The following is a 23,086-nucleotide window of genomic DNA, read 5'->3' as shown; positions in this document are numbered from 1 at the left end:
TCTCCTGTGTGAATGCGCTGGTGTTTTTGGAGCGTACTCTGTCGAGAAAAACTGTCTCCACACTCTTAGCAGTGATATGGCTTCTCTCCTGTGTGAATACACTGGTGTTGTTTCAGATGACTCTGCTTAATAAAATTCCTCCCACACTCTGAGCAGTGATGAAAGTTCTTCATGTTTATGCTTTGATAAGACTGTAGAAACTGTTTCCTTGGAAAGCAACAGAAACAAAGAAACAAGTCAATTCATTAGCATTACTATTAGCATTAGCTATTGGCATTATTACTACATTAATACCACAATAAGTAATAAAAACATTAAATTCACTTCACGTCTAAGTGAGAATCTGAATTCAAAGAACATCAGGATAAAATACTTATAAATACTGCAGATATTAATAATTAAATAACTATAAATAACTTGATATAAATAAAGATATAAGAGATCTGACTTTCTCAACATCAGTCCTGCACCAAGCAAATCTAATCCAGTTCATGACAGGACTAATAATTAGCTCACAAGTGTAAATCTTTGGTGTGCTGGGAGTAAAAAAGGCTTCATAAATTACCACAATTATGAGCATAAAGCTATTTTAAACAGTCTGAATATATTAACCTTATAATATTAAATAACATAATAAAATAAAAAGAACAACAAATGCAACATAAATGTAAAAGAAACAAACAAGAAAACCCTTTACCTTCCTGTTAGAATCCTGGCAGCCACTTTAACAAAGTTGGTGTCTCCAGCAGGTCGTTTCTAATGAAGAACGTGCAGAAGATCCTTCTTACCAAGTGACTCAGCTACAGGTCTAGAGTTTAGTCCTTAAATAGAGCTGAGGACAAAGACCCAAGACCAGTTCAAAACTCTGCATTGGTCAATCATCAGACAACCATTCACACCTTCTTGTGTGAAGTACTAGCTCATTATCTATGGAACGTGTGCAAATGAAGTAGATGGAGCCACAAAGCATGATGGGTGAAGTCAAACCACACCTATTTATCTGAGCAGAGAAGTTATTTACATTTAATCCTAAACACAAACAAGGAATTGAAAGGCTATTCTGTAAAGTGAAATGACATGAATTTAGATAAAGCTTTTATGATAAGAATCTAAGTCATGTAAAATGCTGTATGTATAATTGTGTGAATTAGTTTCTACTGTATATGAGGAACAATAAGAAAACTAGAAGAGGAAACACCCACCTATAGATTTATCTGTGTTTATGGTGTAGAAATATTTACTGTGCACTTGTGTGTCTGTGAACTGTTTGATTTACTACTGCGGTCAAGCCTCCACTTCAAAATGCTCAGTCAAAACAGCTCCCACATTGTTTATGAAGATGTGCGTATACTAAACATTACGGTAAAAGCGTCTGGCGGAACTATTTAGGATAGAATTTCATGGTTTAATATAAAAAGTTTGGTAATAACTGGACATTATGATATTACTTTAAATTTAAAGTCAACTAAAATATAATCTAAGTTCATTCCTGTTTTAATTTAGATTGTTATTAAATGGAATAATCTTGATTACATGAATTGTTGTTATATAGTGCCCTTAAAGTACACCAGCGTATTCACACAGGAGAGAAACTGTATCACTGCTCAGACTGTGGAAAGAGTTTTGCTCAACAAAGTAAACACCAGCGTATTCACACAGGAGAGAAACTGTTCACTGCTCATGAATAGAATCTGAAACGGCATCAGCGTATTCACAAAGAAAAACTACATCACTGTTAAGAGTGTGGGAAGTATTTTATTGCACATTATGTTTTCCAACAACACCAGCGCATTCAGACAGGAGAGAAGTAATATCACCGTTCACTGTCTGAAAAGAACTTTAGTGAAAGGAATATTCTTTAAGTACACCACACCAGCGCATTCACATAAGAGAACGACCCATATTGCTGCTTATAGTGCGGATGAAGTTTTACTGGAAGCAGCATTTTTAATAGACACCAGTACGGTCACACAGAAGTTACGTTTTTGTGACTGAAGTCGTGTTTCTTTTTCTACTAATATCCACTAGAACTGTTCTACTTCAATTATCAAATGTACATGATGGTATGAATATGATCATTAATCATCAAATGTAATGTGGTGTAATGTACCAACCTCAGATCTGAATCTGTTTTTATTCATTATTCAAGTTTAATCTACTTTAATAAACACAGAACAACTTTTACTTTCAAGTGGAAGAATTTTACCCTGGTCTTTATGGTGTTTGCATAAATTCTTCATATTATGAATGCTAAGTTTTCATAAATGAATAACCTCTTACTTTAACACTTCTAGATCTACACTCCAAAATTCTAGTCTTTAGATGATTTCCACTTAGCAAATAATGAACCGTCCTCCACCAGAATGTACATGAGAAGGTGTGAATGGAGGGCTGTGGACTGAACAGTGTTGCATTGTTCTATCATCATGAGTCTTTGTTCTTTGTGTTTATCTATAGACCAAATTAGTGGTAGCTAAACTCCTTTGTTAAAAGATATACTCATATTTACATTTAATTATCCCACCATCTTCTAGTGCATAAAACCCAGTTCATATAAATCCTAATACAGACTGCACTGACATGTTTTGAAATTACATTTAAAAATAAATAAATACTATTGTGGTAGTTCAGGTGTTTTCTTATCATGGAGGCGACCAATTGACCAAGACCAATTATAAATGTATTTGTTAAACTGTAAATTCAATCCGAGTCCTCTGTGTGATGAGAGTTTGGTTTTGAATCTGAATATCAGCAAATGTGTCCATGGTTGGTAAATGGGACTAAACTCACGGTCCATGTATTTGTATGTAGGCTTGAGCTGGAGTGACAATAGAAAGTGGATGTAAAGGACTGGGTGGGTAATAATTCAAAATAGTTCTTCATCTAACCTGAAATTCTATTCATAAATCATAAGAGAATAAAAAGAACTAGAGAGTGCATTTCCGGAGAAAATGCGAGTGTGATTGCCGTGTGCCGGTCGGCGGGCGTGCGCAGGTCGGGGGCGCGCATGCGTTTAGAAGTGGTGCGGTGCGTGGGGTGTGAATACTTTCTCTCAGACAGGCCACTGTATCTGTGCACAAGCTGTGGTGTGAGCACAAGTTCACTCTGGGTGTGTTTGAAAAGCCAAACCTGTAAAAAAATGCATTTCTGCACGTTTGTACTGCTTACAAATCAGTACTCATTCATTTACATGTGATTATCACTGCAGGGGCCATGGTATTGCGCAATCTATGATCGGCTGTGTCTCATTTACAGCTTTCAGGCATAGTGCACTCAGACTTCGGTCCCTCTTTTAGCATTTAGCAATTCCCATTGATTTTAATGCATCCGTTAGCCTTGAAGCTAACGGATATAAATATCTTTTTTTCTGTTGCAACGCGAATGATATGACGCTCCCTGCTAAGTGTAACTGCACTATAATTTCATTCTGTGCAGCGTTTTCATCTTAAAAATCACTAATACTTTAGTTACAGACCAAAATAAGTCAGCTTTTTTGGCGGCCGCCATTTTCTATTCTCAGAACGGGATGAAGATGCCGTCTACGTCATCACGTTGACGTTCTGTGGAAAGCCAAAGGTGTCAAGATTTTTGTCCAAAAATTCGGGCAAAAACGGGCATAAATGCCACACGGATGGGCGTATCCGGATGATTTTTTGGATTTGGGCGCTAATTAATGACCCGGTCGATCAAGGGTTGGAACGGCGTTGATAGCTCAAAATTTTTTTCAAAATGAATGGGAATCAATGGGGCAAAACGGGCACCTTAAAACGGGCACTGTGCCCACAGTGTTGGTTCGATCCAAAAGCTGTATACAAGCAGTCCATTCCCGTATGGGCCGGACGATTTGGCACTGGAACGGGGTCGATATCTCGAAAATTGCGGACGAAGAAAGGGAGACAAAAAACGGGCGGAATGGCAATAATATATTGAAAACGAAAATAACAATAACAATAGTGTGCTTGCATTCTGCAATCACACTAATAAATCATAAATAAAGAAGATTGGAGAGGAGAAGAAAACAGGAGAGGAAAAAACAGAAAAGAGTAGAAGTGAAATTTAGAGCTTTTAGTATTTAAAGTGTTACTATTAAATGTAATAAGAGCGACCAATACTGCTACTAGATCCCACCATCACTCTGTTAATCACAGTGCTGCTGGTGAAGAAAAGGTGGAATCCAGATGATTTGTTGTGGTGTTTTTGTACTAAATGCAGGTGAAAGAGAATCAGCAGCAGCAGCTGAGCGGTGTGTGTGGTTCTCTGTGTGTTTTGTCTCTGTTTCAGGATCTTTTATTTGAAAAGCTGCGTGTAGAACAGAGAAAGTAAAAGACGACACACAGCGGAGTGAAAGGCTGAACGACGGACGTCTATAAGAAGCAGCTTGTTTACAGCGTCTCTCGCTTATAGCCACACCACCCTGAGAACACCTGATCTCGGAAGCTAAGCAGCGTCGGTCCTGGTTAATACTTGGATGGGATCCCGCCTGGGAATACCAGGTGCTGGAAGCTTTTATCCACACACACCCACCTTCACTCCAAACCTCCTGTTACACACTGACCCAGCGGCTTTTTCTTCATCAAGCAACACAATGAGACAAAGAGTCCCAAGTGTTTTTGTAAACCTGCAATGACAACTGTTTTTGGTATGCAGGAAAGAAAAGGCAGAATGCGGGTGAAAAAGTGTTATTTGGCAACCCAGCACTGTGTAAATATTAGACAGAACACATGATGGGTTATTTTAACTTGTTGGGTTGTGCAGTTTAACCACTGTGCTGAGCTGTGAGGTTCTTTTTTTATCATGGATCAACTATGTAACTTTACTGCAGCTTGTATTTAAATGAAAGGTTTACATTGCTGTCTTCAGGATTTCCTCTTTAGTGATATTTAATGTTAATAGCTGTTCTGATCTAAAAGATGCTGCTGCCTTTGACCTTTAAAACTGAGAAGTGATTTGTGAGATAATTCAAATAAGTGAAATGTTTATTTTGTACTTTGGTTTTATATTATTTGTACAAACATTTGTTTTATACAACTTTAAACCTGTAATAAAAGATGAACATTTTAAATGTGTCTTTATTTGCTTTAACTAAGCTAAAGTTTTTAACAGGGACAAAAATGACAGTTTGTGTAGCAGGGCTGGACACGTAAGTAAATGTTTTTATAAAGCTATAAAACTCTATCCACTGACCAAAGTACACAGATCTCACACAGCCCAGGTCAATAGGACCTGCTAGTTAGAGAAGGCTCACTTGTTTGCAGTGGCGGCTGGTGCTAAAACATTTGAGGGGGGCGCAAACAAAACAACAAATTAAAAACAAAACAATAAAAAACAAGCCTTTAAAAGTAGCACTATTTGAACATGAATTTTGCCCTCCTTTCCTTCTGTCTTGCAAATTTCTCAATGACATTATGGTTAAAGTCAGTAATCTCAGTCACTAGTCTCTTCTCCATTGACAACATGGCCAATGCATTCAGCCTGTCCTGGGTCATAGAGTTTCTCAGAAAAGTTTTAATTATTTTCAAGGTTGAGAAGCACCTTTCAGCTTCTGCTGTGGTCATGGGTGTGGTGATGAGGATCTTCAGGAGAGTGACAGTCTCTGAAAATACTTCTTCAAGATTATTTTCCATAAACATCTGGAATAGGCCCACAGCACCACAACAGGCTTTGAACTCTTCCTTGCTGTAGATAAGACTAAGCTCTGTCTTCAGCTTACCTTGATTGAGCACTGGATAGGCTTTTAAGGTGTTGCTCGGTGCATCTTCAGGAAATGCTGTCTTGTATTGTTTAAACCTTTGCCCCTGCAAGAGTGTGGCACTAACAAGGTGGTTTGTGAAGGAAAAGCGCTCACTGGTGTGTCCCAGTATGATATCACAGACCTAGAGAAGGATAAACATGAAAATTATGAAGTGATCATAATTTATTTATTTCACATCTAAATAGTTATTTTTCTATCACTGTTGAAATTTAGTCATAGATCAAGTCATAGAAATGAGTTTGCTGCCATTTTCAAGACAAAATGTGTTAAAGCATTTTTGGAACAGAATTTTTGTGGGACAGGTTTATAGAAAATTCAGGAACCAAATGTTATGAGAATTTGTTTTATTCCATATTACCCATATATTGCAGTACAGCAAGAATAATAACATATATTGCTGACAAGCATTACACCAACATACACTGATCATTCATGCATAGCATAGAAACAGCTCTAAACAAATCTAATTGGACTGTGACTTCCACAACTCACCTCTGCAGCAATCCTTTCATGGTGTTCTACACTGAGTGTCCGACGCTTCTTTACTGGCTGACCGCTACCTTCACTGCTTTGTCCAACCATGGAATGGAGAGAATTTCTGCAAAGGAAAAAAATTACAATAACAATAATAATAACAATAATACTAATAAACAAAAGAGGAAAATGTACAACGATTACCTGATCTTTTAAATGTCCTGCTGGAACTGCTGAATGCTCTCCTTGATATAAACTGAATCTATGACCTTCTTCTGGAGTTTGGAATAGAGGAGGTCCACATGAGGCATGATATGGTGGAAAAGCTGCAGAAAGAACTTAAAATCCTGATCCTCCAGTAGCATGGCAAACGCACCTGCCTCTCTGACAGTAATGGGGTTAAAGTCACCAGAGTCTCGTATGCTTTCAAAACAGCGAATGAGGTCCTCTCTGTGTTCAAACACAGTATTGATGGTACGGCTGTGAAAGTTCCATCTGGTATTGCTGGATGCTGGTAGTCTGTGCGCCACAACTTTATCAAGAATACTTGTGCGCTTGGGTGATCTGGAAAAAAAGCTGGCAAATCCACCAAGGTTAGAAAAAAAAATTCTCACTTTGGTTATGTGAGAAGTAGCCTGCTGCATTATCAGATTGAGCTGATGTGCGTAGCAGTGGATGTAGTGTGCATTTGGGTACATGTCTTGTATCTTCTTCTGAACACCTGCAGTGGCACCCCTCATCACGCTGGCTCCATCATATGCCTGGCAGATGAGCTTACCCTTTTGATCCTGAGGAAGGATAGTTGTAAGACGTTCTTTTAGGGCTGTAGCAATGGAATCAGCAGTGGCCGACTGCAAAGGGATGAACTCAAAAAATCTTTCCTGCACATTGTTTTTAGCATCAATATAGCATAGTACAAGAACAAGCTGGCACTGCGTGGCAATATCCATTGTCTCATCTGCCTGGATTGAAAGAAAATCGCTGCCCTGGGCTTCTTTGATTATATGTTCCTTCAGAACAGACAACATACAGTCCAGTAGCTCATTCTGCACAGTTTTTGAAGTTCCCTTAAACACAGTGGCATTCTCAATGTGCTCCTTCAGCACTCCATCAAGAGAAGCAACAAAATCCACCAACCCTCGAAAAATTCCTGGATTATCTGAGCTCTTACTTTCATCATGGCCACGCAAGGCCAGCTCAAAGGCTCCACAAAATTTCACACAGTCTATTATTCTAGACAGGATGTGCTGATTTTTTGTCACCTCTTCATTGTGCCTTCTAACAGCAATCCTGTAACCTTAATCTAGCTGTTGAGCAATGCTAAGTTTCCCAAAAAAACTTAGCTACATAGCATTGTCTAGATGGCTGCGGCTGTTTTCGTGCCGTTTGCATTTTTCTGAAAGATGTTTTAAATCTCGTACCCCGGTCGTTATCCACAATGACTCCGTGCCAGGACTTTGAAATAGCAAACAGGGAAAGCAGTAAAAGGCATTACTTACGTCGCATCCAGCTAGCCAACTCCGTTTGTCATAACAAGAGCTGGAAAAGGCTCGGGTGTAGTCTCGTCCTCGATCACTTGCCTGTTGCTGAATTTGTAAATTGGGACGAGCTTCTTTATCCTTTTTTTTTGTTCCAGTGAACGCTTTGTGAAAGCGTTTCTTTGTAAAGACAAGACTGAATTATCTTTCATTATGGAAGAAATGCTGCTCCAATCTGCAACTAACTGTTTAACGTGAACCAAGCTGATGAACTGCAGCTGATTGATCAGTCAATAGGCTTGTTCGAGATGAACTGCGCCTTGCCTTGGTGGTCAGTGAGAGCTGCCGGTTGCAGTTGGGGGAGGAGGTTAAAAGAAAGCCGTCAAGTCGGACAGTCGCCACCTGCAACCCACCTGAGCTACAGCGGATCTCGCGGCGTTTGCCTTCTTCGTGGCTGATGAAGTGAATGCAGTAGAAATCGCTCTGCTTTTGCGTGAAATCGAACTAAACATTCTTGATCATTGAGCAGATTAAGCCCAGCGTTTGTTTTCCAAATCCATAGTGGTGAATATAGATGATGGTCAGCTATATTCACCACTATGGATTTGGAAAACAAACGCTGGGTTTAAAGTGTCAAACTAAGTTTCTGTAATCTGTAAATAAATATAGTTTTACTCATCATTCATTTATCTTGTAGATTGGTGAAAAAGAAAAGTTCTAACAAACATGTTATCAAACACATATTTATGTTATTGAATAGATTTAAATATTTGTCTACAACAATTTAAATGAATAGACCTAAACTAAGTAGCCTATTTTTCAAGACTGTCTATTGAAACATTTCACATGAAAACGTGAATACATAATTCCAAATATACGGTTTGTTCAAGGTAGAATTAGTGAATATGATAAACAATGTACGTAAAAGTGTTCTAGAAATAATTAGATGGAAATTATAAAGTGCACTCAATCAGACCTTAATCATTATGGTTGTGTATATGGTAAATAGACTGCAATTATATTGTGTCAAAGTGGCTTAAAGTCCAAACTGTCTACATAATTATTTTGTCTACGTAAGGACTTAATCACATTTACCCTTCTTTAGGCTTGTTCCAAAAATAAAACATTTTGTAGAGGATGCTGTCCCCCTCTATAGTCTCTCAGAATTTAGAGGTCATTTCAGACTCTCCAAAGGACAAGTGCAGGTACGATATGATAACCTTCTTTTCTCTCACTTACTATGTAGGATCTTATAAGCACCATTGGCCCTGTCTATATGAATCCACAGCAGACAAAATTGCCACTGACAAAGAGTGTCCTAGCCTGTCTCGAACCAGGAGTCATATATATAGGGGTATTTCAGACAGATTCAATATCACAAAATCCACTCTTGCCAAACATCTCCATGAGTTTTGTACTCACATGGCACACCACATTTCCTGGCCTTTAGGACAAACCCTGCACAATTCTTTGTTAGGCTTTCAAGCAGCTGGATTTCCAAACACTATCTGTGCAGTAGATAGATGCCACATTCATATTCAGAAGCCACACTGTGACAACCCCCTGGCATATTTTAACAGGAAACAGTTATATTCTATCATTCTCACTGGATTTTGTGACAGTCACCGGCAGTTCACCCACATCAGCGTGGGTCATCCTGGTAGCTGGCATGATGCCAGAGCCTTTTGCCTCACAGAGGTTGCTTGTCTTTTAGAAGAAGATCCCCTGTCTGTCCCTGGTCCCACAAGGGATGTATATAATTGGGGATTCAGCCTACCCTCTATTGCCCCAACTGATGAGGCCTTACAGAGACAATGGGCACTTGACAGCTAGGCAGAAGCGCTTTAATAGAAAACTAAACACTGGCCGTGTGGTCATTGAGCATGCCTTCGGCAAAGTTTAGGAGACTCCGATGCCTGCACATGAGGAATGTCCAGTCCATCAGCTCAGCAGTGTCTGTTGCATTCTACACAGTGTTTGCTTGGAGCCAGGAGACCATGGTGATGATGTGCAGGATGAAGAGGATGATGAACAGCATTCACTACAACCTCACAACCAAGATGCAATTCATTATAGAGACATAATAAAAAAAATGTTTTTGTGTCATCTTTAACTTCATGCCTTTTGGAGATAATTTTATCTTCAACTTGCTTAACTGTTCACAGTAACAGTAATTGTGACCAGGGTGCCCAAATGTTGGCATGCCACTGTATTTTATAGATGCATTGTTAAACAGTATACTTCAGTATGCTCACCGATGTGCCCGGTATGAGTCACTAATGAATAATGTGGTTAATAAGTACATTGTACAATTGTGTAGAAGTTTGTGCTTCTTCGAGCACTGACACATCAGTTATTTAGGCATTGATGATGAATAGTGGCTGTGGTTTATTGAAGATCAATCTCTTAACACAATCATCTTCTGAACAAGATTGTTTTGTTCTTCCAGAACAGCTTACCTTCTGGCCTTGGTTCTTGTAAACATCCACCATGCACATCCACACATTTTTATTAATGTAGCATATTTTAAAATGTTTACAAAGTTTACAGAGAACAATGAAAAATAATCAAAGTGTAATAGTGATAGTGGTATTAAAACAGTTAAGATATAAAATATTAAAGCAATTTAGATTGCCTTATATTAATAAAATTAGAAGACAAGACCCATCAGAAGTTCTAGAAAAACATCAAGATAAAAAGATATGTTACATTAAAGAAATATCAGGTAGCTTACTTGAGTCTTTTCATGATATGGAATGATAATTATGAAATGTTGCAATTTGTACGAAAATAAACTGTCATGCTACTAGAAAGCATGATAGTATTTCGCACATATCGGGTCTTTAAGACAAATAAACTGAGATTTACATTTTAGAATGAAACGAAACAACCGCCAGAGGATTCAGCGGCGCTTCTAGCTAATGAAGATTAAGCTCTGTCGTCATCAAGCCGTCTCTCAGGCAGCGCAGCCCGTGGAGAGCAACTGCAGGGACCGGTTCTGCCACCTGCAGCCGCCCCGCTATCGCGAGATTATAACGAGTCTGTCACCGAGACGCGCCAGTGGCGCCGACGCAAGCCAGGCGGCGATCGGTCTGCGCAGCGCCGGGTTAAGTCGAACAAGCCTTATAACACTACTAGTGGTATTATGATATTCAAGCTGGATGAATGGATGGAAGGAATGTCATTTAAGGTGACTCTTAACTAGCACAAGCAATTGCGCTGCTCTGTTGTAATGCACATGCGCTGAATGCTACCATCCTGAAACTGCTAATGTTTCTCAATCTTCGACCTCACACCGGGGCCCTAAATTAAAGCAGTAAGATCCCACCGAGATTTGAACTCGGATTGCTGGATTTAGAGTCCAGAGTGCTAACCTTTACACCATGGAACCCTGACACCACATTAAAAAAGAAAAATACACACAACTTTAGACTTTACTTTTACATATCAGATTATTTATATTTAAACTTACGTGATTGATATAATTGACTGAAATCAATTGAAAAAACTGAGGTAATTTAAAAGTTTTAAACACTAAATAAAAGTAATTTTAGTTAAACATTGCCACCCAAGGATCAAAATCTTAACAAAACATTCCAGTTTTGGAAAATTGCACTAAGTTCAGGATGCAGTTGGCCGGTAGATTGTGCTGTAAACAATGACTTGACGCTTTGTGTTCTAATTTAGCATAGAGCAGTCACATGTGAAACACTATTTTCTACTCATCATTGATAACAGTGTTTTTACCTAAATAAAGCCAAGTTCCACTGAGATTTGAACTCAGATCGTTGGATTCAGAGTCCAGAGTGCTAACCACTACACCATTACACCATAAAAGAAGAAATGAGCACAAAGGTTAATAATTACACTATTAACTCCACATGTTTTTTTATGTAGTGTTTATGGTATTTAAGCTGGATGGATAGATAGAAGTTCACATGTCAGACATCCCAAGTTGCAAAAACTCATTTCACGGAGCTAAAACAAAGCTAAAACCCTCTCGCACACAGCAAAGGATTATGGGTGATAACAGAACTTTTAGGAGCTGCTTACTGAGCTACTGAACTAACTGTTGGCATCACAAACACATTACTGTGTACTACATAGTGCACTAGATAGTGTGCAAGATAATAGATTTATGTTCCCTACATAGTGCACTAGATTGTATATTAAAAAATAATTAGTTTTTTACTTAGTGCACTAGATAGTGTACTAGATAATAGACCTATGTTTCTTACATAATGCTTTAGGTAGCGTATTAGTTAACGGATTTAGGTTCCCTACATAGTGCTCTAAATTGTATATCAGATAATGGATTTATGTTCCCTACATAGTGCACTAGATAGTATTTTAGACATTAATTTATGTTCCCTATGTAGTGAACTAGATAGTGAATTAGACAATTGGTTAATTTTCCCTACACAGTGCACTAGAAAGTATAACTAGATGATGATTTGTGTTCCTTACATAGTGCACTAGAGAGTGTATTACATAATTATGTACCCTACATAGTGCACTAGATAGTGTAATACCTAATTAATTATGTTCCCTACATAGTGCACTAGATTGTATATTTGATCATAGATTTATGTTCCCTACACAGTGCGCTAGATTGTATATCAGATAACGGATTTAATACGCGATTGTATTAATAAAGTCTGTGTCGCCTGTGTGTGTGTGTGTGTGTGTGTGTTCTCTTGGCCGCTCGTTCTAGATTCTGGGAGATTTTATCTGACTTGCGGGAATCAGGGAGCCGCTATGTATATGCGGGAGACTCCCGGAACTTTTTCTGTACTTTATTTTACAAAAAGCCAGAGTGTACAATGAGAGGGGGAATTATGTTTCTTATTATATAATTGTTTCTCAACAAAAACCCCAGACTTCATTAGTTTATTACATGAATAAAATTACTTTTTATTCACCTACAAACTGTAGTGGGTTTTCACTGCACATGATGAACTAATTAACACAAAATCATTTATTAGTCAAAGCAAATTGATGATACCTTCACCTCATGAATCATGATACACTGCTCTTCCCTACATGAAAGTAAGTACAAAGTATCGGTATCTGATCGATATCGGCAATACTGACCCTGTATTTACTTGGTATCGGATCGATACCAAATGTTGCAGTATCGCACACCACTAATACAGATGTGCTAATGGAGATGTTTTACTGCTAAGCTGCTGTTCAACTCCAGTCCAGTTGGTGGCGCTGGTGCGTCTTAAGTTGTTCTGCCAACCGCCATTAAACATCATAAGAAGAACAAGAAGCTGCTGTGTTTGTACTGTAGAGCCTCATCTGTAAGTAAAATATGTATTTAAATATAACCCTTATATTTAATTATAACCACATTCTAATTAATAATAAAACTAGAGTTCATAATAAAACATCACTGTGAGGATTTGAAGAGCTTTAACTCCAGTTTTATTTAAACACACAAACTATTAGCTGCTCCGCTAACTGTTAGCACCACACATGATTCATATTACTGAACCGATTCATTTGAACCGATCCACCAAAATGAATTAATTGAGTAATATTTGTTTGTAGTTGAACTTTGTTTATAGTTGAACTTTGTTTATTGTTGATATTTGTTAATAGTTGTACTTTGTTTACAGTTGAACTTTTTTATTGTTGAACTTTGTTTACAGGTGAACTTTGTTTATAGCTGAATAGTCTGTCTGTCTGTCTATTAGATCTTTAATAATGCAGTCAGCAGGAGAGGGAGACGTCAGCCCTGTGGATCTACAACATGAAGAATTCCAGAAGAAAATAATACAAGAGGAGGAAGAGGATGATGATGATGATTTCTTCTGTAAGTAAATATAGAGCATGATGCCACTTTTCCAGCAGACAGTGTAGTACAGTACAGTATTATACAGTACAGTATGGTACAGTACAGTACAGCTGCTACACTCCAGTCTTGATTTAAGTTTTATCTAACTAGGATTTATTTATGATCAGAAAACCAAACCCACAACCTTCAGTTTCCTCCAGTTGTTGAGATTCTTCTTCTCATATTGATGAATTTCAGGTGAAGTCACTTTAATCCCTGCAGAACTTGTGGCTTCTGTGGAACTGCTCTTCTCAGAGGACCAACAGTGTGGAGGTTTCCAGATGAAGCCTGTGAAGAAAGAAGAACCTGAAGATAAAGATGAACTCAGTAAGACTTGAGCAAAATCATTTCTCCTAATTTGGTCGTGTCTGAATTTCTTGTAATATTTTTGTATATTTAGTGCATAAGTGAGCAGGTGAGTGAAATGAGGAGACAGAAGATAAAGAAGATTAAACAGATCATGCTGACTGTACCGTGTTTACACTAGTATATAATTACAGAGTAATGCCAGGTGAATACAAGTGGCTGAATGATTGGGTAATGAATGAGAAGAAATAAAGTCGAGTATATAAGCTGATATATTCAATATATACGTGACTGTTTGTGCTGATGGTCCTGGAGAGATGAGTCTGCACCTTCCATCCAGATCTTAACTCTCCTCCTTTTTTTAGAAAGTGTTGCAGGCCTGAAATGCAGGAATGGATGTTTATTTATAAATGAAATGAAGTTGAGCAGATAAAAGATGAAACATCTCAGCTTCATCCTGTCTGACATCAAATAAAAGTCAAAGTCTGTGTTTATATTATTATTTGCTTTTTCCATACTGTCCCAACTTTTTCTGATTTGGGGTTGTATTGTTATTATTATTATTAAATCTGCTGAAACCCTGTTTGAACAAAGGTTTATAGGTCGTGTTTTTTGACAGATAGTATAGAAGTACGTGTCTTAGTTCTAACTTAAGTGCTTAATAAAGAAGTTGGTCGTTACTACCAACAATAACAAACTTATTTTTCTTCTTCACAAAACAAAGAAATTTCAGGTGAAGGATCTTTAATCCCTGTGGAACACGTCACCTCTGAGGAACACCTCACCCCAGAGGACCAACAGTGTGGAGGTTTCCAGATGAAGCCTGTGAAGAAGGAAGAACCTGAAGATAAAGATGAACTCAGTAAGATATTTTTTATCTTGAGTAAAATAAGATTAGGATTGAATAGAATCAGAGGAACCTGGGATGAAGCATCATACAGTGAAAGCTTGTATTGTGCTCATGCAGATCAGTGTGAGCAGGAAATGATGAATGCAGGATGAATCACGTTACAGGACTTTAGCATCAGATCTCAGTTTAACAATTACTAACAGTATTTATTATTTATAATGTTATAAATGTATTTGATTATTTATAATGTTATAAATGCATTTGATTATTTATAATGTTATAAATGTATATTATTATTTATAATGTTATAAATGTATTTGATTATTTATAATGTTATAAATGTATATGATTATTTATAATGTTATAAATGTATTTGATTATTTATAATGTTATAAATGTATATTATTATTTATAATGTTATAAATGTATTTGATTATTTATAATGTTATAAATGTATATGATTATTTATAATGTTATAAATGTATTTGATTATTTATAATGTTATAAATGTATTTGATTATTTATAATGTTATAAATGTAATTATTATTTATAATTTTATAAATGAATTTGATTATTTATAATGTTATAAATGTATTTGATTATTTATAATGTTATAAATGTATTTGATTATTTATAATGTTATAAATGTATTTGATTATTTATAATGTTATAAATGTATTTGATTATTTATAATGTTATAAATGTATTTATTATTTATAATGTCATAAATGTATTTGATTATTTATAATGTTATAAATGTATTTGATTATTTATAATGTTATAAATGTATTTGATTATTTATAATGTTATAAATGTATTTGATTATGTATAATGTTATAAATGTATTTGATTATTTATAATGTTATAAATGTATTTGATTATTTATAATGTTATAAATGTATATGATTATTTATAATGTTATAAATGTATTTGATTATTTATAATGTTATAAATGTATTTATTATTTATAATGTTATAAATGTGTTTTATTATTTATAATGTTATAAATGTATTTGATTATTTATAATGTTATAAATGTATTTGATTATTTATAATGTTATAAATGTATTTGATTATATATAATGTTATAAATGAATTTGATTATTTATAATGTTATAAATGTATTTGATTATTTATAATGTTATAAATGTATTTATTATTTATAATGTCATAAATGTATTTGATTATTTATAATGTTATAAATGTATTTGATTATTTATAATGTTATAAATGTATTTGATTATTTATAATGTTATAAATGTATTTGATTATTTATAATGTTATAAATGTATTTGATTATTTATAATGTTATAAATGTATATGATTATTTATAATGTTATAAATGTATATGATTATTTATAATGTTATAAATGTATATGATTATTTATAATGTTATAAATGTATTTGATTATTTATAATGTTATAAATGTATTTATTATTTATAATGTTATAAATGTGTTTTATTATTTATAATTTTATAAATGAATTTGATTATTTATAATGTTATAAATGTATTTGATTATTTATAATGTTATAAATGTATTTGATTATATATAATGTTATAAATGAATTTGATTATTTATAATGTTATAAATGTATTTGATTATTTATAATGTTATAAATGTATTTATTATTTATAATGTCATAAATGTATTTGATTATTTATAATGTTATAAATGTATTTGATTATTTATAATGTTATAAATGTATTTGATTATTTATAATGTTATAAATGTATTTGATTATGTATAATGTTATAAATGTATTTGATTATTTATAATGTTATAAATGTATTTGATTATTTATAATGTTATAAATGTATATGATTATTTATAATGTTATAAATGTATTTGATTATTTATAATGTTATAAATGTATTTATTATTTATAATGTTATAAATGTGTTTTATTATTTATAATGTTATAAATGTATTTGATTATTTATAATGTTATAAATGTATTTATTATTTATAATGTTATAAATGTGTTTTATTATTTATAATGTTATAAATGTATTTGATTATTTATAATGTTATAAATGTATATGATTATTTATAATGTTATAAATGTATTTGATTATTTATAATGTTATAAATGTATATGATTATTTATAATGTTATAAATGTATTTGATTATTTATAATGTTATAAATGTATATGATTATTTATAATGTTATAAATGTATTTGATTATTTATAATGTTATAAATGTATTTGATTATTTATAATGTTATAAATGTATATGATTATTTATAATGTTATAAATGTATTTGATTATTTATAATGTTATAAATGTATATGATTATTTATAATGTTATAAATGTATTTGATTATTTATAATGTTATAAATGTATTTGATTATTTATAATGTTGTAAATGTGTTTGATTATTTTTAATGTTATAAATGTATTTGATTATTTATAATGTTATAAATGTATTTGATTATTTATAATGTTGTAAATGTGTTTGATTATTTTTAATGTTATAAATGTATATGATTATTTATAATGTTATAAATGTATTTGATTATTTTTAATGTTATAAATGTATTTGATTATTTATAATGTTATAAATGTATATGATTATTTATAATGTTATAAATGTATTTGATTATTTATAATGTTATAAATGTATATGATTATTTATAATGTTATAAATGTATTTGATTATTTATAATGTAATAAATGTATATTTTTATTTATAATGTTGTAAACGTATTTGATTATTTATAATGTTATAAATGTATTTGATTATTTATAATGTTGTAAATGTATTTGATTATTTATAATGTTATAAATGTATTTGATTATTTATAATGTTATAAATGTATTTGATTATTTATAATGTCATAAATGTATTTGATTATTTATAATGTAATAAATGTATATTATTATTTACAATGTTATAAATGTATTTGATTATTTATAATGTTGTAAATGTATTTGATTATTTATAATGTTATAAATGTATTTGATTATTTATAATGATATAAATGTATTTGATTATTTATAATGTTATAAATGTATTTGATTATTTATAATGTAATAAATGTATATTATTATTTATAATGTTATAAACGTATTTGATTATTTATAATGTTATAACTGTATTTGATTATTTATAATGTTGTAAATGTATTTGATTATAATGTTATAAATGTATTTGATTATTTATAATGTTATAAATGTATTTGATTATTTAAAATGTTATAAATGTATTTGATTATTTATAATGTTATAAATGTATTTGATTATTTATAATGTTATAACTGTATTTGATTATAATGTTATAAATGTATTTGATTATTTGTAATGTTATAAATGTATTTGATTATTTATAATGTTATAAATGTATTTCATTATTTATAATGTTGTAAATGTATTTGATTATAATGTTATAAATGTATTTGATTATTTATAATGTTATCAATGTATTTGATTATTTATAATGTTTTAAATGTATTTATTATTTATAATGTTATAAATGTATTTGATTCTTTATAATGTTATAAATGTAGTTGATTATTTATTATGTTATAAATGTATTTGATTCTTTATAATGTTATAAATGTATTTGATTCTTTATAATGTTATAAATGTATTTGATTATTTAAAATGTTATAAATGTATTTGATTATTTATAATGTTATAAATGTATTTATTATTAACAATGTAAAAAATGTATTTGATTATTTATAATGTTGTAAATGTGTTTTATTATTTATAATGTTATAAATGTATTTAATTATTTATAATGTTATAAATGTATATTATTATTTATAATGTTATAAATGTATTTGATTATTTATAATGTTATAAATGTATATGATTATTTATAATGTTATAAATGTATTTGATTATTTATAATGTTATAAATGTGTTTGATTATGTATAATGTTATAAATGTATTTTTTATTTATAATGTTATAAATGTATTGATTATTTATAATGTTATAAATGTATTTGATTATTTATAATGTTATAAATTTATTTGATTATTTATAATGTTATAAATGTATTTGATTATTTATAATGTTATAAATGTATTTGATTATTTATAGTGTTATAAATGCATATGATTATTTATAATGTTATAAATGTATTTGATTATTTATAATGTTATAAATGTATTTGATTATTTATAATGTTATAAATGTATTTGATTATTTATAGTGTTATAAATGCATATGATTATTTATAATGTTATAAATGTATTTGAGTATTTATAATGTTATAAATGTATATTATTACTTATAATGTTATAAATGTATTTGATTATTTTCTGCTTCAGAACTGAACAAGGATTTCTGCTGCTCCTCGTGTCCACGTTCCTCTACAACCCAAAATCAGCTCCACAATCACATCAAGAGCTGCAACCATGATAAATATGAGACTCTGGTGAAGATTAAGACTGAACATGAGGATCTGACGCCCACCAGAAGCTCCAGTAATCAGCAAACGTCCTCTGGTACTGTCAGCATTAACACCTCTCTCAGTCCCACACAGGAAGAAGGAAACGTCTGCTCACAGTGTGGGAAGAGCTTCAAGTTCCTGAGTCATCTCAAAATACACCAGCGCATTCACACAGGAGAGAAACCGTATCAGTGCTCACAGTGTGGGAAGAGCTTCAGGACCCAGGGTGCTCTCAAAATACACCAGCGCATTCACACTGGAAAAAAAACATATCAGTGCTCACAGTGTGGAAGAAGTTTTAATACACAGGGTAATCTCAAAATACAGCAGCGCATTCACACTGGAGAGCAACTGTATCAGTGCTCACAGTGTGGGAAGAGTTTTTATACACAGTCTAGTCTCAAAATACACCAGCACATTCACACCGGAGTGAAACTGTATCAGTGCTCACAGTGTGAGAAGAGTTTTAACAGACAGGAATCTCTTAAAAATCACCAGCGCATTCACACTGGAGAGAAGCCGTATCAGTGCTCACAGTGTGAGAAGAGTTTTAATCAAAAGAGTAATCTCAGAATCCACCAGCGCATTCACACTGGAGAGAAACCGTATCAGTGCTCCCAGTGTGGGAAGAGCTTTAGGTGTCTGAGCACTTTCAAAACACACCAGCGCATTCACACTGGAGCGAAATCGTATCAGTGCTCCCAGTGTGGGAAGAGCTTTAGGTGTCTGAGCACTCTCAAAACACACCAGCGCATTCACACTGGAGCGAAACCGTATCAGTGCTCACAGTGTGGAAATTGTTTTAATACAAAGACTGAGCTTAAAATACACCAGTGCATTCACAGTGGAGAGAAACCGTATCAGTGCTCACAGTGTGGAAATAGTTTTAATACAAAGACTGAGCTTAAAATACACCAGCGCATTCACAGTGGAGAGAAACCATATCAGTGTTCACAGTGTGGGAAGAGCTTTAGGTGTCTGAGTACTCTCAGAACACACCAGCGCATTCACACTGGAGTTAAGCCATATCCGTGCTTACAGTGTGGGAAGAGTTTTAATCAACAGGGTTATCTCAATATACACCAGCGCATTCACACTGGAGAGAAACCACATCAGTGCTCCCAATGTGGAAAGAGTTTTAATACAAAGAGTGAGCTCAAAATACACCAGAGCATTCACAGTGGACTAAAACCGTATCAGTGCTCGCAGTGTGAGAAGAGTTTTAATCAACAGAGTGATCTAAAAAAACACCAGTGCATTCACACTGGAGAGAAACCGTATCAGTGCTCACAGTGTGGAAAGGGTTTTAATCAACAGAGTGCTCTCAAAACACACCAGCGCATTCACACTGGAGAGAAACCGTATCAGTGCTCACAGTGTGGAAAGGATTTTAATACACAGAGTGATCTGAAAAAACACCAGCGCATTCACACTGGAGAGAAACCGTATCAGTGCTCACAGTGTGGAAAGGGTTTTAATCAACAGAGTGCTCTCAAAAAACACCAGCGCATTCACACTGGAGAGAAACCGTATCAGTGCTCACAGTGTGGAAAAAGTTTTAATATACAGAGTAATCTCAAAAAACACCAGCGCATTCACATTTTACAGAAATGATGCTCACAGTGTTGGAGCTGCTTTGCTCATTTATCAGCACTTAGACACAAGTGTGACTCATCAGATTGTACCAAACATGCTAAAATATAAAAATATAAAAGTGAGTGAGTGAGTGTTGGGGAGAAATGGTTAGCAATGAATTAATTATACTGTGTAATTAATAGGTCATTAATTACACAGCAAACATTAATAAGTAAATAGTAATAATAAAAGTATAAATCTTTAGGATAAACTATTACTGGGAAATAATGTGATTATCTATAGTGGAGTGAATGGTGGGTAGAACCAGGAGGTTTAGAGCCTGATGTAAGTGAATGCTATCAGTTAATAGTGGAAGTGAATTGGAAAAAAAAGGTATTGGATCAGCTAGCATATATCGGTCTTAGTGATACTGTGCTTGATTGGTTTTCTTCATACATTTCTAGACGTGTACAGTATGTTCACAGTAACTCCTGTTACTAGTGGTGTCCCTCAGGGCTCTGTCCTGGGGCCTCTACGATTTATAATTTCCCTGCTTCCCATTGCATGTATCTTTAGGAAATACAACATTCAATTTTATTGTTATGCAGACGACACCGAGCTATACCTGTCCACTGTGCTCACGGCTACTCTTCCTCCTCCATCTCTCTCTGATTGTCTAATAGAATTAAGAACATGGTTCTCTTACAATTTTCTTAAATTAAATGCTGATAAAACTGAAATTCTTCTTATAGGTAGAAAATCTCCTCTCTCTAAATCTAACAAATTTTCAGTGATGATGAAGAACTCAGTCGTCTCTCCTTCCACTCACAATCTTTCATTTCATGCACATGTTAACAATATCACACGATCTGCTTATTTCCATTTACGTAACATAAATCGTGTACGTCCATTCCTTTCTCCTAGAAGTGCTGATGTTCTTGTTCATGCCCTGGTCACATCTCGAATTGATTATTGTAACTCTCTCCTTTTTGGTCTACCTCATATGGAAGCTAGAGCTTTTAGTTACTCTGCCCAACATTTCTGGGACTCTCTCCCTCCTGACATTCACACCATTGATTCAATCCCTAGTTTCAAAACATGCCTTAAAACGTATTTCTTTAAACTCGCCTACCCTTAATCTGTGTAATTTATTATGTACTGATTTTTTGTATTGTAAGGTGCCCATAAATAAAAGTATTATTATTATTATTTTTATATGTTGGCACAGATGTTACTTATACTTGTTTTTCACACATTTTCATAGTTTGGCTTATACAGAGGTGGAAAGTAACAAATTACATTTAGTCATGTTACTGTAATTGAGTAGTTTTTTGTGTACTTGTACTTTTTAAAGTAGATTTTACAGCCTGTAATTTTACTTTTACTTAAGTATGTTTGGTATTAAGATTTGTAATTCGCTGCATTTTAAATAACTTTCTTTGAGTAAAAAAAAAACAATAAAAAAAAGTCGACATCAAACCTACTTGTACTTGTACCGTTGCAGTCGTAGTCGCAATTTAACTGTTATGTGGTGCGTTTTGTTCCGTATTTTTATCAGTGGGAGAGAAATGCTGCAGATTAGACTGACAGGGTGATGTGTATGAAACAGAAGGAAACTGCTACTACCGTGGGAATTAGAAAGTGTTTAGTTATTATTTTAAGTAGTGTTCACTTTTAATCTTGGTGACGCCGTGTGTGCGCAGGTTTATCAGCATAACAACCTGTTTATTACTCCGCTGTTTGAGTAGCGCAGTGGGCAGAGCATGTATTTTTTTGCCCTAGATTCGAGTCCAGCTTAGGGCGAAACTAAACCAACTGGGGTGGGCATTGCTCCCCCTTGATTTTCTCACTGCCCGCCTAAGCAACATAGCCAGAACCGGGGCTGCATATCAGTGTGTCAGTGTCACTAATCATTAAGCTCCACTTGGCTACAACTATTAAGATTCTGGAGTGTATATGTGGGAATTTGTGCACGTCCGGATTTGACAAAAATGTCCAGGTTTTATCCCAAGTTAAGTTGAGGTCAGGGCTCTGTGATACTGGAGTTCCTTTCAATCAACTTTTGTTAATGTAAAACAGGAAAGGACCTTCCCTAAACTGTTGCGCTTTGTTTAAATTGTTGATTTACTACACCTGGGAGAATCCTGACACTTACAGTACAGGTATGTCCGGGTGGTGTATTTTAGAAAGTGGTGCAACAGCGACATCTAGAGTTTACATGCGGTACCGCTCAGAAATATAAAGAACACTCGCTCTGTTAATGACAGTGCTGCTGGGTCCTAGTGCCCTATAGTTCACCTTAAATAAAAACCCAAATAAAATAAAAATAAAACATTAGTTTAGCATTATGTGCAAAATGGAGACAGCATGTCTAAAATATAAAAAAAGGTTTGTTCAG

The 23,086-nt window shown here is 33.7% G+C and overlaps 1 protein-coding gene across 1 annotated transcript; it reads left to right on the top strand.

Annotated features, from left to right (window-relative positions):
• Window positions 1-19,566: 19,566 nt before the first annotated feature.
• On the top strand, window positions 19,567-20,643 carry LOC134326299 (zinc finger protein 271-like; the record flags this gene model as incomplete). Its single annotated transcript, XM_063008456.1, has 2 exons — window positions 19,567-19,751; window positions 19,830-20,643. Coding segments are annotated over 2 exons (999 nt in total), but the record flags the coding sequence as incomplete, so codon positions are not given.
• Window positions 20,644-23,086: the final 2,443 nt, after the last annotated feature.

Source organism: Trichomycterus rosablanca, chromosome 14 (assembly GCF_030014385.1).
Source record: "Trichomycterus rosablanca isolate fTriRos1 chromosome 14, fTriRos1.hap1, whole genome shotgun sequence".
NCBI lineage: Eukaryota > Metazoa > Chordata > Actinopteri > Siluriformes > Trichomycteridae > Trichomycterus > Trichomycterus rosablanca.
Note: the sequence above shows the minus strand (reverse complement) of the source record. Positions and strands in the feature narration are given on the sequence as shown.